The sequence below is a fragment of the Trichosurus vulpecula genome, chromosome 1, assembly GCF_011100635.1.
Source record: "Trichosurus vulpecula isolate mTriVul1 chromosome 1, mTriVul1.pri, whole genome shotgun sequence".
Lineage (NCBI taxonomy): Eukaryota > Metazoa > Chordata > Mammalia > Diprotodontia > Phalangeridae > Trichosurus > Trichosurus vulpecula.
The window spans coordinates 129,767,795-129,787,549 of record NC_050573.1 but is presented as its reverse complement, the minus strand read 5'-3'; the positions used below and the strand labels follow the sequence as shown (position 1 = coordinate 129,787,549).

Genomic DNA, 19,755 nt, shown 5'->3' with positions numbered 1-19,755 from the left:
ATTTTAGCTTATAACAAATGGTATAATATGTGAACAAATTGCAAAGATATTTAGTAGCTCCTGTGGATGTCTGTCATTACTCTATGCCAATTAGGACATGCATTTTAGTATTTCAAAAGACTCAATGTCTTTAAAGAAAAGCACTTAAGAGCAAGTTTGAAGAAGGGTGGAACCAAGATTGGAGAGAAAAAGTAGGGACTTGCCTGAGCTCTCTCAAGTTCCCATCCAAACAGATTTAAATAACATCTCAAAAGGAATTCTGGAGTAGCAGAACCCACAAAAGCATGGAGTGAAATGATGTTTCAGGCAAAGACAACTTAAAAGTTCAGCGGGAAAGATCTGTACCATCAGAGTGAGAGTGGAGTACAATCCAACACAGGCTGGTTCCACACAAACCAGAAGCAAACCTTGGGAGTGACTGAGTCAGTTGTAGCAGCAGCAGCTTCCAGAGCTCTTAGCCCATGGCTGGAAAGGGGATCAGACAACTGGTCAGAAGGCGATCATTGGGGTCCCTTTGCTGGCACTGAGTGCAAGACTCTTACGTTGCATATATGCATATCCCAGTCACAGTCTTGGGTCACTGTCCCAGCGTGAAGAGGAGTACTAGCACACCTGAGCTCATGGCAGCAGGGAAGCAAGGATTCTGGTCACAGATCCAGGATGAGAAAGAGTTGCTCACAGATCAAAGCAGGGCCAAGAGGATAGTGAGCACACCTCTTCTTAGATCATACTACCTTGGAAGAACTGAAAATTTAAAGACCCCAAGAACTATCTCTGAGAGCAACATCAAGAAAGGCCTGAAACTTTAGACAGTTCCCTCTCCACAATGGAAGCAGAGTCCCACTTAATACATAGTTAGCAGTCAAGAAATAGACTAGAAAAATGAGCAAGGAACAAAAAATAACCTAACCACAGGTTACTATGGTAACAGGGAAGGGCAAAACACAAACTTAAAGGATAAGAAAGTCAAAACTGCTATATCTAAAGCCTCAATGAAAAATGTGAATTAGTCTCAGTCCCTTGCAAAAAAAAAGAATTCCTGAAAAAGCTCAAAAAATATTTTAAAGGCAAAGAAAATGATGAAAAAAAAGTTATTAGCTTAATAAAAGAGGCACAAAAATACTGAAGAATAAAACACCTTAAAAATAGAATAGGCCAAATTGAAAAAAGCTATATAAAAATTCACTGAAGAGAAGAATTGCTTAAAAAGCAGAATTGGCTAAATGGAATAAGAGGTACAAAAATTCACCGCATAAAATAATTCCTTAAAAATTAGAATTGGGCAAGTGGGAGCTAATGACTCCATGAAAGAACTAGAAACAATAAAACAAAACCAAAAGTTTGAAAAAATAGAAAAAAAAAACCTGAAATGTCTCAGAAAAACAACTGACCTGGAAAATAGATCCAAGAGAGATAATTATTGGACTAGGAGAGAAGATTTTGAGAAGATGGTAGAGTGGGTTAGAAAATTCCAAGCTCTCAAGATTTTCCCCCACAAAAGAGAAACTATATTAGCATTAATATAGAGCGCTAAAAATAAATAAGATTAGGGTTAGAATAGGGGTCCTCCTGGGATAAATGGAAAAGGTCTGAAGAAAAATCCCAGGATAAAGTCCCTGTGAAGAGTAAGGTCCAGGCAAGGTCCTAGATCCACTTAAACAAGAAATGACAAATACTAGCATTAGCAAAATTTTGGAGGCTACCTCATCCCCAACCACATGAACTTTTACTCCCCCAGATAGTGAGGGGAGTTGGGCATCTGAAATGGGGAAGACTGAGGTAACCTCTGCTGATACTGAATGTCAGACCCAGCTGTGCTGTTGAAATGTGGCAGGGGATGAGAAGGAACCAGCGCACACCTAGTGAGTGCAGAAGCAGTGGGGTGGGGATGCTGCTGGCTATGAGCACTTAAAAGAGTCTGGAAGTCTTGGCTTGGGTTCTAGGCCGGAGAAGAGAACTAAAGGAGGATCTGAGGCCAGAGGCACCATTCCTCAATACCCCAGGACTAGAGGTGATTACAAAAACTAAGCTATTATAAATTAAAATAAAATATCCAGAGGCAAAGGAGAAAGAATGCAACCATAGAAAGTTACTATAAGAATAGAGAAGACCAGGGTTCATCTTCAGAGGAGGATACTGAAGCAAAGAAACCCTGTTCTACTCCACAGAGTAACGTTAAATGGTCACCTGCCCAAAAAAGAATTCATAGAATAACTTTAAAAAGACTTTAAAAATCAAATGAGAGAGACTGAGAAAAAAAAAAAACTTAAAAAAAGATATGAACAATCCAAGAAAAACAAGAAAATTATAAGAAGAAAGTAAACCAATTAGGAGAGGAAATCCAGAATCTTAAGGAAGAAAATGAATCCTTGAAAATCAAAACTGGGCAAGGGGAAACTAGTAAAGTTATAAGAGATCAAGAAATAATTAAACCAAATATAAAGAATGAAAAAAAGAGAAGAGAATATAAAACACCTCATAACAAAAAATAACTTGATCTGGAGAACAGATCAAGAAGAGAAAACATAACAACAATCAGGCTACCTGAAAGCTATGATCAAACAAAGTATCTTGATACAATAATACAAGAAATAATTAAAGAGAATTGTCCTGAGGCATCAGATCAAGAGGGGAAAGTAGAAATAGAAAAATCTACCACTCACCACCTGAAACAGATCCTATGAGGAAAACGCACAAGAATATTATAGTCAAATTCTGAAACCCCAGTTCAAGGATAAAAACCACCAGCAATAAGAAAAAAAATACAGATATTGTGGTGCCACAATTAAAATCACACACAACCTAGCAGCAGTGCCACTGAAAGACCGCAGGTCTTGGAATACTATTTATTGAAGAGCAAAAGAACTGGGGTTATGGACAAAAGTATCATGCCCAGCAAAACTAAGCATAATCCTGAATGGAAAAAATAGGATATTTATTGAATTATCAGCCCTTCAGGGCTTTGTTAAAAAAAAACCTCAACTTAATAGAAGGTTTAACATACAAGAGCCAAGAGAAATGTAAGGTACATACTAAAGACAAAGGACTCAATAAAGACAAACTGTTTGTCTTTTATATATGTGAAATTTATATATAAGATTCTTATTAGCAATTGGGTAGTGCATAAGAAAGACCATGGTAGATCTGAGGATGATATGACTTTAAAATTAAAATTGTTTAGGAACAGCTAAAAAGGGTAATTACCTTATATAAATGAGGTGCAAGAGGAAGAGATGACAGAGGAATTAGATGGGGAGGGAGGGCTGTTAGTTCTGGAAACCTACTTTAATTGGGAATGGGTTCAAAAAGGAACAATACATATATACCTAGAATAGCACAAAAGTCTTCTAAATTCAGAAATAAAATGCCAAGGGGATAGGGATGGGAAAAGGGGAAGGAATAGATTAAAGGGAGGGGTGTGGAAGGGTTTTAGATTAATGAGAATCAGAGGATAAGGGAGGGCTTCTTGAGAGGATGAGGGAGGGATCTTAGAAAGGAGGGTGAGGCAAAGGTGTTTAGATTTATGGGAATGGGAGGATAAAGGAAGGATCCATGGAAGTGAGATAGATTAAGAAATAGAAGGGAAAGGTAGATAGCTGGTAAAAGTAAAGTAGAGGACAAATATAAAAACAAAGATGAAATTGTTCAGGAAAGCATATGTCTATACATGTATTTATGTGTGTACATATATGTGTATGTTTATGTATACATATCTATATCTATACATAAATATATCTGTACTTAGCTATAGCCTTCATCAGGGTAGGGTAAAGAATAAAGTAAAAAGTACACAGCAGAGAACAAAAGAAAAATTACAAAGAAGCAAAGAAAAGATGGACAGCTCTCAACAGAACACATAGTATTTATTATACAGGCTTTCGTGAAATGGAAATTTATTGCTATCTATCTTGAATTTTCTCTTACATTCTGCTGTGCACGACATGCTTTTCTTTTCTTATTTTGTATTTAAGTTTCAATATTTAAGTTTATGTTTCTTTTTCTTTTCTTATCGTATACTTAAGTTTTAGTAATAAAAAAAGAAAAAAATGAATTTTAAAAATTATTGGACTTCCTGAAAGCCATGATAAAAAAAAAGCCTAGACATAATATTTAAGGAAATAATCAAGGAAAACTGCCCTGATGTTCTAGAACCAGAGGGTAAAATAGAAACTGATCACTGCCTGACAGAGATGCCAAAATTAAAACTGTCAGGAATATTATGGCCAAGTTTTAGGGCTCCCAGATTAAGGAGAAAATACTGGAAGCAGCCAGAAAGAAACAATTCAAACATCAAGGAGACATAGTGAGGATTACACAAGATTTAGCAGTTTCTGCATTAAGGACTGGAGGCCTTGGAATATGATACTCCAGAGGGCAAAGGAGCTAGGATTACAAGCAGGAGTAACCTACCCAGCAAAACTGAATATACTCTTTCTAGGGGAAAATGGATATTTAATGAAATTGAGGACTTTCAAGAATTCCTGATGAAAAGATCAGAGCTGAACAGAAAACTTGACTTTCAAATACAAGAATCAAGAGAAGCATAAAAAGATAAACAGGAAAGAGAAATCATAAGGTATTCAATAAGGTTAAACTATTTACATTTCTATATGGTAAGATGATACTTGTAACTCCCAAGAATTGTATCACTATTAGGGCAGTTAAAGAATAAATAAATTGAAGGGTGAGAAAGATAAATGCACTTGGAGAAGGGAAAAAGGAGAGTGAGAGTGGGGTAAATTATATCACATAAAAGAGGCACAAAAGACCTGCAGTGTAGGGGAAGATGGAGGAGGTGTGTGTGGGGGGGCACTTGAACCTTACTCTTATCGGAATTGGCTCAATGAGAGAATAACACACATACAGTCAGGTTTAATAATCTATATTATCCTATAGAAAAATAGGAAGGGAAAGGGGAAAGAGAATAGAGGAGGAGTGTTTTAGCAGGGAGGGTGGATTGAGAGAGGTGGTAATCAGAAGCAAAATACTTTTGAGGATGGACAGGGTAAAAGGAAAGCTTAGGATGAAGAGGTAGAAAATAGGATGGAGAGAAAGATAAAAGTATTCATAATTGTAAAAAAAAATGTTGTAAGTTACTCTGATAAAGGCTTTATTTCTTAAATATATAGTAAGTCAAATTTACCAAAAAAAAAAGAGAGAGAGCCATTCTCCTACCTGATAAATGATCAAAGGATATGAAGAAGTAATTTTCAGATGAAATAACCTTAGTCATATGAAAAAATGCTCTAAATCATTATTGATTAGAGAAATGCTAATTAAAACAACTCTGAGGCAGCTATCAGATTGTTTTACATGACAGAAAAGGAAAATGAAAAATGTTGCAGGGGATATGGGAAAATTGAGACATTAATGCTTTGATTCAACCATTCTGCTAAAGGGCTATAAAACTATGAGTACCCTTTTACTCAGTAATACCCCTACTAGGTCTGTATCCCAAAGAGATAAAACACAAAAAGAAAAAGGATCTGTATGTACACAAATATTTATAACAGTTCTTTCAGTGATGGCAGAGCTGGAAATTGAAGGATTCCCATACTATTATTGTACTTTAAGAAATGATGAGCAGGATTCTCTCAGAAAAACCTGGGAAGATTTACATAAACTGAAGCAATGCAAAATGAGCAGAACCAGGAGAACATTGTACATAGTAATAAAGAACTGTGAATCACTTTTGGTTCTCAGTAACACAATGATCCAAGACAATTCCAAGGGACTTAGGATGAAAAGCGCTATCCATCTCCATAGGAACAATGATGGAGTCGGAATGCAGATTGAAGGATACCTTTTTCAAACTTTTCTTGGTTTTTTGTGACCTGTGTTTTCTTTCAAAATATGACTAATATGGAATCTTTTTTGTATCACTGCACATGCATAACCTATATCAAATTGTTTGCCTATTCAATGAGTAGGGAAAGGATGGAAAGCAGAGAATTTTGAAATCAAATTTTAAAACATGAATGCTAAAATGTTTTTTACATGTAGTTGGGGAAAACAGAATAAATCAAAAAGGATAAAAATAAGTTTGATTGACAGTCTTTACCACTTTTATCACTAAAATGTAAAATTTATAATTTGTCCCCCTCCTTAACATATGGTATTGATCACCTAATATGGTTCACCCTTAATTATTCACAAAATGTCCAGCTAATATGACTTATCATATTTTATAGCTTATAGAAAATCTTTATAATTCTAATTATTAAGAAAAAATATATTTATAGGTATGTGATGCTGAAATCACTTATTATGACAATGGTGAATATCAGAAAATACTGAGAGTAAAATATTTTCTTAATAACAAGCTGTCATCCACATTCATGTAAACACAGAATTTGTAGGTAGGTTTCCAAAACAATTGTTTTATGATTTTTTCATCCATGTATTTAATTATATCATCTGTTTAATGGAATCAAAATGCTAACCAGCTTAACTTAACAAACAAGATGAATTTGGTATGCATTTAGAAAAGAATGAAATCTTGGAATGAAACTGATATCTCAACATTTCATAAATTTTAAAAAGCCTCAAGCACATTTAAAATGAGGATTTTAGACGAAGGCTGACCATTCAAATTTCACAGAAGTATGAGAACCAAGGTTCATTTCCTCCCTCCTCTCAATATAGCTAACTAAAATGATTTAATTAAAAGTAGGTCATATGAGAATATTAATGAGAAATAACTCAGAAGCTGTTGTGTTTAAGAAATGAACGAGGTTCTTTTTTATTTTTTAATTTTTAATTCTTAAGAAAGAGCAATGGATCTTTCTTTTTCAGAGGAAGTCACTTTGAAGAGTTGTCATGGGGAAGAGGAATTAGACTTGTTCTGCCTCATGCCCAAAAGGTAAAATTTGGAAGAGTAGGTGGAAGTTGAAAAGATCAAAATTTAGGCTTTAAGTAAAGAAAAACTTCCTAGCAATTAGAGGTAGAATGGAATGGCTGGCCTTGGCAGGTGTACCTAACAAAAAATCTTCAAAGATAACTACTTATCAGGTATGTTTTTGAAAGGGCAGCTAGGTGATGCAATGCATAGAGTGCTGGGCCTGGAGTCAGAGACACTCATTTTTCTGAGATCAACACTAGCCTCAGGAACTTACTAGCTGTGTGACCCTGGGCCCAACTTTAACATAGAATTAAAAATCAAGAAATAGGCTGGAAAATGAGCAAACGACAGCAAAAAAACCTATGATGACATGGAAGATCAAGACATGAACTAAGAAGATGACAGCTATATCAGTAAGGCAAGATTCATAACCTCGAGGATGACCATGAACATGCCTGAATGGTTCAGAATCGCAAAGTATATGAAATTCTCTAGGTAGAAGGCAGAGGAAGTATAACATTTATTTAGACTCCAGAGGATAAAATCCCAGGACCAGTAATTCCAACCCGATATAGCAGTAATTATATACCAAAACCAGTAAGCCCATTTCAGCATACCAACAAGGAAATTATAACACATCATTATGGCAAGGAACCAAGTTATCCCGTAACCTTCCCCCCCTGCTAGGACCTTGCTGTTAACAATCTTTCATGAATTTTAACTGTCTGCTTGCCTGCGTTCTCTACCCCCTCAGTTCTCTGGTCTCTGAAGCTACCTGGTTTTCACTTTCCGCTCAGCACTCTCTCTGCAGCTCTGTCGACTACAAGTTCCCAATCCTTCTCCTTGGGCTGAATTCCTCTGCTGCATTCAGTTCTGGCCTCTCTTTATATATAGTCCTAGCCAACATCTGATTGGCTAGAACTCAGGTCTCTGATTGGCTGAATTCATGATTGACTAGAACTCAGTGCACATACCCTTGGCTCCAGTCTTAGCAACTCCCTTTAGGGCCTTGAGGGCTGCATGTCCAAATTTGTTTAGTACCTAGTAAGTACAGCCTTTAGGCCTACTTACAAAGATATAATCAAACTTTCCCATCTAGCCCCACCTGAGTCCTATCGAATAGGTGGGGAAGAGCTTTGATCACATTAATACTACAACTTAAAACAACTATATGCAATACTGCAAAGAAAACTGTGAATTGGTCACAGTATAAAAAATAAATAATTCCTAGAAAATCTCAAAAAAAGATTTTAAAAACCAAATAAGAGAGGTCAAGGAAAAATTGTAAAAAGAAATGAGAGTAAAGGAAGAAAGTTTTGGAAATAGAGTCAGCAGCTTGGTAAAAGAGGTACAAAAATACTGGAGAAAATAACATCTTATAAAACAGAATTGGCAAAATGGTAAAGGAGGCACAAAAAATCCACTGAAGAGAAGAATGCCTTAAAAAGCAGAATCAGCCAAATACAAAAAGAGGTACAAAAGCTCACTGAAGAAAAGAATTCCGTTAAAATTAGAATCAGGTAAGTGGAAGCTAATGACACTATGAGACACCAAGAAACAATAAAAGAAAACCAAAAGAATGAAAAAAGGAGAAACATGGAATATCTCATTAAAAAAAACTGATGTAGAAAATAGATTGAGGAGAGATAGTTTAAGAATTATTGCAATACCTGAAAGCCATGATTTAAAAAAAGGACCTACACATCTCATTTCAAGAAATTATTAAGGAAAACTGCCTTAATATCCTAGAATCAGAATCTGCTTATTGTTTCCTGAAGGAGATCACAAAATGAAAAATCTCAGGAATATTATAGTCAAGTTCCAGACCTTCCTACTCAAGAAGAAAATACTGCAAGCAGTCAGAAAGAAACAATTCAAATATTCTAAAGCCATAGCCAGCATCACACAAGATTTATCAGCTTCCACATTATTTGATCAGTGGGCTTGGAATATGATGTTCCGGAAACCAAAGAAGCAAGAATTATAACCAATAACAGGCTACCATGCAAAATTGAAAATAATTCTTCAGGGAGAAAAATGTATATTTAATTAAATAGAGGAATTCCAAGTATTCCTGATGAAAAGATCAGAGCTGAACAGAAAAATCCAACTTTCAAATGCAAGACTCAAAAGTAGCATAAAAAGGTAAACATGGGGGGCGGGTCCGGGCTTATTAAGGTCAGGGCAGCTCCTGGGATGCAGCTTCCTGCTCCGTTCCTTCCTGTGTGCCGCTATCTCTAGAAATGCCTCCTTACACCATCACCTACTTCCCTGTCAGAGGGCGATGCGAGGCCACGCGGATGCTCCTGGCTGACCAGGGCCAGGATTGGAAGGAGGATGTAGTGACCATGGACATGTGGATGAAGGGGGACCTCAAGGCCAGCTGTCTCTACGGCCAGCTCCCCAAATTCACAGACGGAGACTTGACCCTGTACCAGAGCAATGCCATCCTGAGATACCTGGGGCGCAAATATGGGCTCTATGGGAAGGATGATCGAGAACAGGCTCTCTTGGATGTGGCCAATGACGGGTTGGAGGACCTCAGGCGCAAGTACCTTGGCCTCATCTACCAGAATTATATCTCTTTCGCGGATTACAATCTGCTGGACCTGCTGTTGGTTCACCAGACATTGGCTCCCCAGTGCGTGGATGACTTCCCCTTACTGTCTGCCTATGTTGCTCGTCTCTCCTCCCGGCCCAAGCTCAAAGCCTTCCTGGCCTCACCCCAGCACACTGGTCTCCCCATCAATGGCAATGGTAAACAGTGAGGGCTCAGGCCTGACCCTTGTCTGGCAATAAAAGCTTTCAAACAAAAAAAAAAAAAGGTAAACATGAAAAATAAATCATAAGAGAATCAAAAAGGTGAAAATATTTACATTCTTATATGGGCATATGATAATTGTAATTCCTAAAAACTTCATCATTAGTAAGGCAGTTAGAAGAAAATGTTGTCTATTGTTTTTGAAAAGCGCTAATGATATCATGGGTTACGTCTTGACTTGTGTGTGAATTGGACTAAAATGAGTCAGAGTTGCACAAAGTCATCAGACTCTCTTCCTTAGTCATTGAAGTCCAGTGGCAAGACAAAAGTCAGGACAACTGGCAACGGCCCAAGATACAGTGGATAGCCTTGTTATCTTCAGTGTCTGATGAGGCTCTAAGCACTCCAGAGCACTTAGACTTAGTTTCAGCCACTGTCATGGTCTTTAGAACAAATTGTTCTCATCTGCCCATGCCACTGAGAAAACTCTTCACATGCTTGAGGTAGACATTCCCCTAATGCACCAATGGATTTGAGGCCTGTTGGTTACGGTCAGCCTGGTCTGGCCCTTCTGCCAAGATAGTTTATCGGGGTGTAGCCACTGTACATGTTATTACTTCTTAGAGTCACAAGTGAGAATTGGGTGAATCAGATAAACACAAAAGGAGAATGAACATCCCTGAAAAAGGCTTGGGAGGCCCTTGCAGCAGATGTTGTAGTGCTTCTGAACACCATTAATACCCCACTCAAGTATCTTTGCCAAGAAAACCCCAAAAGGTGTCACAAAGAATTGGACATGATTGAACAACAACAAAAAGTTAGAAGAAGTATACATAGAGGTTATGGGTATGAGATGACTATGATAAGATGATTTCAAAAACATAAAATTAAGGGGTAAGAAAGAGGGATGCACTGGTAAGAGGGGGTGGGAGAGGAAGCATAAGGAAAAGTATCTCACATAAAAGAGATGGGAAAGGAAGAATCTTGAAATTTACTCTCATAAGATTGGTTATAAAAGGAAACTACATACACACTCAGCTGGGTATAGAAATATATCTTATCAGGGAAGTACGAAGGGAAGGGAATAAGAGAAATGGAGTGGGGCTAACAGAAGAGGAGGCAATTAAGGGAGGCAGTAGTCAGAAGCAAAATAGACTTTTGAGGAGAGACGGTAAAAAGAGAGAGAAACAGGAAAAATGGGACGGAGGGAAATATACTGTTAATAATCAGGACTCTGAATGGGAATGGGAAGAACTCATTAAAAATAAACAGATAGGAGGCTGGATAAAAAAGTAGATTCTAACAATATGTTGTTTATAAGAAACACAGTTGAAAAAGTGATACAAAGAGTAAACATGAGGGGCTGGGGCAGAATCTATTATGCTTCAGGTGAAGTAAAAAATTGCAGGGACAGCAATCATGACCCAGATAAAGAAAAAAAAACCTAATTAAAAAAGATAGGGAAGCTTGTTGTTTTTGTTGCTCATCCTTTATTTCTAAGAGGACCGATGGCATCACAAGGTGATGTCATGGCTTGCATATGAATTGGATTGAAGTGAGGCAGAGTTGCACAAAGTTGTCAGCCTCACTCTCTCTTCCAGAATCATCAGTCTGGTGGCAAGATAAAAATATAGATGGGTGGCAATTGCACAGCCTGCTGTGGATGATACTGGTTTCTTCAATGTTTGACCAAGCTCTACTCTGTAACAGCTCCTACTTCAGCCTCCTCCATGGTCTTTGGAACAAACTGTTCTCATCCACCAATTCTTCTTCTGGAAGTCTTCACATGCTTGGGGTAGACATTCCCCTGACTCACCAAAAGGTTTGAGGCCCGTCAGTCACCTATAACCTGGTTTAGCCTGTCTGCTAAGACACTTTTACCAGGGTGTGACTGCTGGGCATGTTCTTCTTCAAGCTACAGATGAGATCTGGGCAACCAGTGGACACCAAAGGTGGATGGGCAGACCAGAAAAGGGCTCAGCAAGCCCTCATATCAGAGGTGTTAGTTCTCCCTAAATACCCCATATACCCTTGGAAATTACATTTGGCTAAAACATACCATAGACAAAAAAGTAATGTCAATACTAAAAAAGGTACCAAATGACACAGCACACAAATTATTTTTTTTCAATCCAATAAGCATTTATTAGTCATCTACTATGTGCCAGGCTCAGTGATAAGTGTTGGGGATACAAGTAAGAAAAAGGAAGACAGTTCCTGTCCTCAAGGAAGTTATAATCTGATGGAGGAAGATGACACACAAGAGGAACCTGGAAAATGAAAGAGTTGGGCAGGCCCATCAAGCCTGAAAACAAGTAGATCTGTGGATAAAAAGTGGAGAATGCAGATCCCAGCCCTCGATAAAGGAAAGCTTGTTTCATTCATTCATTTATGGTAATTTTTTAAACTTAAATACAATATGTGAGAAGAAAAAAAAACTGCCATGTACACAGCAGGCCATAAGAGAGGATTCAATATAAAACAATAATTTCTATTTCAAGAAAACATATATAATAAATACCGTACTGTTTTCAAAGCTGTCCAGCTTTGCTTCCTTTGTTGGTTTTCTTTTATTCTCTGCTGTGCACTTTTTACTTTATTTTTCTCCCTCTATTACCCCTAAACAAGGCTAAAATTAAGCATTGAGATTATTTATATATATATATAGATATATATATATATCTACATATATATATATATCTATATATGTGTGTGTGTGCTTATATACGTATGTGTGTACATGTGCATGCAAGTATGCATGTATATACATATATGTGTATGTGTGTATACACACATACAAACATATATACATACATGTGTATGTACATATATACAGAGATCTCTATAAACATACATATATATACACACATATACACTCACACCTATATGTAAAGACCATACTATGCTTATCTCCTCCTATCATCTTCTTCTCCGAAGGTGGACAGCATCTTCCTTCCTAAGTCCAAGTCATTCCATGTTTTTCTAAATCAACTAGCTCATCATTCCATACACTAACAACAATATTTCAACCCAATCACATCCTATCTGGGAGACTGTTGTTTCCCCCCCAATTTCCTTCTATTCCTGGCTGCATAGGTTTTATTTATACAAGAAAATTTTAATTTAAATAATTGAAATTATTCCTTTTACACTTCAACAATGCTCTCCCCTTGTAATATAATTTAAAGTCTGATACTGTTGAATCTACTTCTTTTATGTCTTTTTTCCCTTGGTTTCTTTGACGTTCCTTGCCTGTTATTTTTGCAAATGAACATTGTTGTTATTTTTTTCTAACTCAGTAAAATGTTTTAGTAATTTAATTAGAATGACTTTGAATAAATAGATTAGTTAGGTGAATTTGTCATTTAAAAATTATATTGGCTTTACCTACCCATGAACAATAAATATTATTACAATTATTTAGATGAGACTTTATTTGTATAAAAAGTGTTTTATGTTTATATATAGTTGCTGTTGTCTGTTTTGACAGGTATACACTTCAGAGATTTTTTACTGTCTAGGTATTTTTAATGGTCTAAAACAATACTGAATGATACCGCTGACACAGTGTAGTTTCTCTATTTTTCACTTTTGATTAAATCTATTTTAACTTTAACTTTGCTGAGATCATGATTACTATCCCTGTTTTTTTTTTTTTACATACTAAATTCTACTCCTGCCCTTTATTTTATCTCTGTGCATATCTCTAATTTTTGTGATGCTTTGGGAAAGTAACAGATTATTGAATTCAAATTTTTAATCTGCCAGCCAGTTGCGTTTTATAGGTAAATTCATCCCATTCACATTCTAAGCTACAATTATTTGTTGTGTATTTCCTCCTTCCTATTTTGCCTCACTATCCTCACCCTATTTATCATATCCCTCCTCACTCCTCTGCTATACTTCTACCCACTAACTTGCCTTCCTATTCCTTAACCTACTGACTTCTCCAAGAGAGGTATCTTCTCCCTGCACCCTATCCCCCCACCCTCTTATTTCTTTCTGAATTTAAGAGACTTTTATACCCTTCTAGATATACATGGTGTTCACTCTTTAACACATTCCCAATGACAGTAAGGTTCCAAAACTAGTTGCTCTACCCTTTACTAGCTTCTTCTGCATCAATTTTTTTTTCCTTTTATGCATGATTTGTATGGGATAATTACTCCTTTTTATTGCTCCCTATTTTGTTATTTTTTTAGAATCATCCCATCATACTCAGCTCAGCCCATGTCTTTCTTTCTCGACAGTAGAAATAATGACAGTCATTAGGGTACAGCTAATATTTTCGCATTTCACAAACAATTTGACCTTATTGAGTCCCTTATAATTGGTCTTTAATGTTTACCTTATATTTCTCCTGGATATTATACATTGAATTTTACCTTAAGTTCTGGAGGTTTTGACACAAAAACCTTAAAGTCTTTTAGTTCATTAAATATCCATTTTTTCCCATTCAGAATTCTACTTAACTTTGCTAGGTAACTTAGTTGTAACCCCAGCTCTTTTGCCTTATGGAATATAGTATTGTAAGACCTACAGTCCTTCAATGTAGCAGCTGCTAGGTCTTGTGTAATCCTTATTGTAGCACCATGATATTTAAACTGTTTTTTTTCTTGTTGCTTCCAATATTTTCTTCTTAACCTAGGAACTTTGAAACTTGGCTATGATGTTCCTGTAAGTTTTCCTCCTATGATCTTTCAGGTGGTAATTGGTGGATTTTTTTCTATTCCTACTCTGTCTTCTTGTTATAGACAGGGCAATTTTCTTTGATAATTTCTTGTAATATTGTGTCACGATTCTTTTTTTTTTAATCTAATCGTCAGGCAGTCTGACTATTCTTAAATTATTTCTCTGTGATCTGTTCTTCAGCTAGGTTGTTTATCTGATGAGATGTTTCACTTTCTCTTCTACTTTTAATCCTGTTGATTTTATTTTATGATTTCCTGGTGTCTTAGAACATCATTAGCTTTCCCTTGCCCAATTCTAGTTTTCAAGGAATTATTTTCTTCCTTAAGTTTTTGATTCTCTTTTTCCAATTGGTTGACTTTCATTTCATAATTTTCTTGATTTTCTTGAATTGCTCTTTTTTTCTAATTTTTCCTCAATTTCTCTTATTTGATTTTTAATGTCTTTTCAGTTCTTCCAAGAACTCTTTTTCTCCTGGGTACAATTTGAGGTTTCTCATTGAAAAAGGAGTGGCTTTTTTTAGCTCCATTATATTCCTCTGAATATGAACCCAGATCTTCTCTATTCTCATAGTAACTATATATGATTGGGTTCTTTGTCCTTTGCTTACACATTTTTATTTATTTTTTAATTTCGTTTTGTTTTTAACAGCTATTAGAGTAATCAATTTGTAGTCCTGAGATAAGTGGAGGAATGATACCCCAAGCCTTAGATCCTTCTTACTGTTGTTTTCTGAGGTCTGTCTTGGGGCCCAACCTTGGGCTCTTCTCTCCACTCCCAAGCCACAGCTAGGGCCCCCAACCACAGTGTCCTGCAAATGATCTTGCTCCCTATTGTCCCTCCAGTGGCCGCAAACAATGGCTGTCCTCTCTGCTCAGGAACTGAAAACAGGGACTCTGCTCTCCTGCAAGTGCCCACAGCCAACACGGTCCCTGCCCCTAGCTACTGGTCAGCACTGCTTTGCTTGGCATCCCTCAACGGTAGCAGGTCCTTCAATCTTCTCTTACTCAGCTGTTAGATCCCCATACTGTAGGTGAAATGAAAGTTTCCAAGGCTGAGTCTGTCTCTCAACCCAACTGCCCCCAGAGCTTGTTGGTTTTTTATTCTGCAGAATCAGCCTGGAGGTATCTGCACTTCACTCAGGCCCCTGGAAGTTGAGTGTTTCCTAGGCTCTTCTCAACTTGACTTAGGAGGAAAACTGTTTATTTCTGCTTCTCTGAGGCAATGTTCTCTCTTCTTTTGTGAAGGAAATTTGCATGCAAATTCTTAAAGGAAAAGTTAAATGAGTCACAGGAGGAAATAAACAATAAAAACTATACTGGTGTGGGAACCTCAATTATTCCCTCTCAGAACTAGATAAATCTAACTATAAAATAGTCAAGAGAGTTCAGGAGATGAATAGAATTTTAGAAAAGTTAGATATGGAGAAAATTGAGAAGAGAAAAAAATTGGAGAAAATTGAAAGGGTAATGAAAAGAATATACCTTTTTCTCAATGAACATGGTACCTAAGCAAAACTTAACCACATATTCAGGAATAAATACCTCATAGTCAAATGAAGAAGAGAAGAACTATTAAATTCATCCTCTTCAGATCATAATGGAGCAAAAATTACATTCATAAAGGTTGACAGAAACATAGATTAAAATTTAATCAGAAATTAAATAATCTAATCCTAAAGAATGAGTGGGTCAAAGAACAAATCATAGAAAAAAAATCAATAATTTTACTAAAGAGAATGACAACAATGACACAACATGTCAAAATATATGGGATGCACCCAAAGCAGTACTTAAGGGAAAATTTCACCTTTAAATGCTTACATCAATAAAATCCAAAACGAACAAACAAAAACAGACCAATCAATTGGGCATCCAACTAAAAAGTGCTAGAAAAAGAACAAATAAAGCACCAAAGTAGAAATCCTGAAAATAAAAGGAGAAATTAATAAAATTAAAAGTAATATGAAAACAATTGAACTAACAAATAAAACCAGGAGCCAGTGTTATGAAAAAACTAATAAAATAGATAAACCTTTGGTTAATTTAGCTTAAAAAATAGAAAAGAGAAAACCAAATAACCAGCATCAAAAATATAAAGGGTGATACCACCAATGAAAATGAAATTAAAACAATTATAAGGAGCTATTTTGCCCAATAATAGGCCAATAAAACTGACAATGTAAGTGAATAAGATGAGTATTTACCAAAATATTAACTTTCCAGATTAACAGAAGAATAAACAGAATAAAATACTTGGAATCTACTTGCTAAGATAAACCCAGGAATTATATAAACATAATTACAAAACACATTTCACAAAAATAAAAACATCTAAACAATTGGAGAAATATTAATTGCTCATAAGTAGGTCAAGCCAATTTAATAAATATGGCATTTCTATCTAAGTTTATTTACTTATTCAGTGCTATACAAGTCAATTTACCAAAAAAAAATTACAGAGCTAGGAAAATAATAAAAAATTATCTGAAAGAACAAAATATCAAGAATATCAAAGGAATCAATAAAAGAAAAGGAAAGAAGGTCCAAAGTGGTAATCATCAGAACAATCTGGTCTTGACTATGAAATAGAGAGGTGGATCAGTGGCAAACCTAAATACCTGATATTTTGGGGCAAGAAAACACTACTTGACAAAAATTGCTGGGAAACCTGGAAGGTTGTTTGGCAGAAACTAGGTGTGGACCAACATCTCACACTGTATAGTGAGATAAGGTCTAAATTGGTACATGTCTAGGCACAAAGAGTGATAACTTAAACAAATTAGGGGATCATGAAATATTTCACCTGTCAGATTTATACATAAAGGAAGAATTTATTACCAAACAAGTGATAGAAAGCAACCTGGGATACAAAATGGCTAATTATTTATTATCACAACAAATTAAAAAGTTTTTGCAAATTTTGTTTCAGTCTATCATGATTCCATGCAAATCTTTACTTTATAAATGTGCTACTGTGTGAAAAGTTGTAGGGTTTTGTTGTCCTGAGTGAACGAACATTTCAGTATTGCACCATATATTAGGGTAATATCAATCCTATTCTTCATTTAGATAAAGTTTTTTAGTATACTTTTATCTTACTCCTCTTTGTTCTTTATCCTCAACCACTGTTCTCAATTTTGTTATCATTCTTAGGGTCAGTTAACTTATATATTGGTGTCTCTTCATTAAATATAAAACTTCTGCCCCTCCTAATCTATTAGTTGTGCTTTCATTGCCTCGTTGCAGGTATAAATTTTATCCCATCAAGGTATTTATGAAACGATGACCCTATCATATTAAAATTTTAGGTTCACTTTGTCTACTTCTTCTGTTCTTTACTCCATTATATAAACATCTATGGCTATACCATTTCTGACTTATTTCTCTATTAATTTCAATTGAGAATTACTGGGTACTTCTGCTATTCATGGTTCTTTATGTATAATACATACTGATAAAGTATTAAAAATGTTGTCATTTAACATTGATTATTTTTATAAATTTCATTATTCTTTTTGTCTGAAATCAATAGAAAACTGAGAATAATATGTTGTTTAAAAATGTACTCCTTACCATGACAGCTTGGTAATGCTCTGTTCCACCCAGGTCTTCCGTCATCTCCCATGATGCAAGTAAGTGTTGAATATCCTTGAAGAACATAACCAGCATCACAATAATATGTGACTGTTGAGCCTAGTTTATAGTCCATTCCAAGTCTGGTGCCATTCATTATGTTTCCTGGGTCAAAGCAGGATTCACGTAGTTTTGCTGTAAAATAATGTATATATAATTGGAATAATTCATAGTACATAAAATAGGCATAAAAGGAGAAAATGTGATGCAAGTAAAGGAGAGGTCCAGTCAAACTGCTATGAGAAAAAAACAAGGTAGTCACCAACTACTGGGTCCATTTCTGTCCACCAAAGTAATGTTTATTCTGGGATTCTGTTAAGAATAATACTGCTTTCATCAATATCTTGTATTTATGAAAAGGTTTCTGCCAGTAAAAACTTAAAAACAAAAACAAACCACAGCCTATATAGAAATACATTCTATTTCAAAGATGAACAGAACAGAAATGGACAAATTAAAAAATACAATATCTGCTTATACACACAGACACAGACACAAACACACAGACACAGACACACACACACACAGAAACTGTTTTTTATGGAATTTATTTGACCATAAGGAGAACTAAAGAGACACCAGAACATTTGGAAATTGTAAAGATAAGGAAAAAACACTCCTCTATTTATTACTTGGGAATGACAAATTTAGGTGAAGCTTGATATTTTATTATCTATTAAACAACCACAAAATAACAAGCGAATAAGCAACAAATGACAAATGGAATGGTTTTAAACGATAGTTGGAAATCAAGTTGCATCATAGTGATGCCATTTCAGAAAGTAGTGCTTTTAGGAATATGATAAATCACAAAGGGATTTTCCAAGGAAGAAAATGGATGATTGTTATTTGAATAATATGTTAATATGTTTAAAAATCAAATTTATCTGGTAATAAGAATAAAAAATTACACAGAATTCTAAAAAACTTTATATTATTTAAAATGTTAACTAACATACAAAAAACTTCTGTGAAATAAAAAAAATCAATCAATTTATTAACAAATATTTATTAAGCATCTATTATGTGACAGGCACTATTCTAAGTACTAGGGCTATAAGTACAAAGACTGAACCAATCCCTACCCACAGAGCTTGCTTTCTAATGGCACACTAAGGAATATATCAATATTTCCATGGATCTATGATCTCAGTTGTGTATTGCTTTCAATGGCACAAATCACAAACTATCCTATGAAAATCTTGACTCAATCCTTCTATAAATGTTCCACAAGGATGAACTCCCAAATCTGAGAGCCCCTTTGTAGGTCTTTTACCATTATTATGTATTATTCAAATTTTATATATATATATATATATATATATATATATATATATATATATATATATATATAAATACATATAGATATATTTATATGTGTGTGTATAATATGTTACATATATTATACAAATTATACAAATATACCATTATTATATGTTATACAAAATTCTCTAATGCTATCCAGTCTGCTCCCCACTCCACATTTAATTCTGAACCCACTGTCTCTATGAAGTATCTGTTCAATGTACTGATAGATGAAACCAATGAGCAATCTGACCATCTGTTCTAATTGGTACAATAAGTACTCCACTTTCTTGGCTATCCCTGTGTAATAATTAGGTTGTACTCTTTTTAGTGGTTGTAACTCTCATTCTAGAATATCTATTATGTTTCTGCATTTCACAGAATCAGAACTTATTTATCTTGATGATATTTAGTCATTAGTAGAGAGTACATAAGTGTATCAAAGAGTGGAATGCAAGGGCTTTTTTTTTTGGTTTTTGTCTCTATCTCCAGTTCATAGCTCATTGCTTTGCACATAAAGGTAC

At 35.3% G+C, this 19,755-nt stretch overlaps 2 protein-coding genes across 4 annotated transcripts in view; one reads left to right on the top strand and one right to left on the bottom strand.

Moving 5' to 3' along the window:
• CSMD3 (CUB and Sushi multiple domains 3) overlaps positions 1–19,755 on the bottom strand; it is a 1,625,828-nt gene that overhangs the window by 317,035 nt on the left and 1,289,038 nt on the right. For all 3 annotated transcript variants that reach the window (XM_036758935.1, XM_036758944.1, XM_036758952.1), the window contains one exon: positions 17,867–18,061. In XM_036758935.1, coding sequence (XP_036614830.1) covers positions 17,867–18,061 — 195 coding nt within the window. The remainder of the gene's footprint in view (positions 1–17,866; positions 18,062–19,755) is intronic.
• On the top strand, positions 9,031–9,661 carry LOC118849890 (glutathione S-transferase P-like). The gene has a single exon (XM_036758981.1). The coding sequence runs from the start codon at positions 9,085–9,087 to the stop codon at positions 9,607–9,609; it is 525 nt and encodes a 174-aa protein (XP_036614876.1). The 5' UTR covers positions 9,031–9,084; the 3' UTR covers positions 9,610–9,661.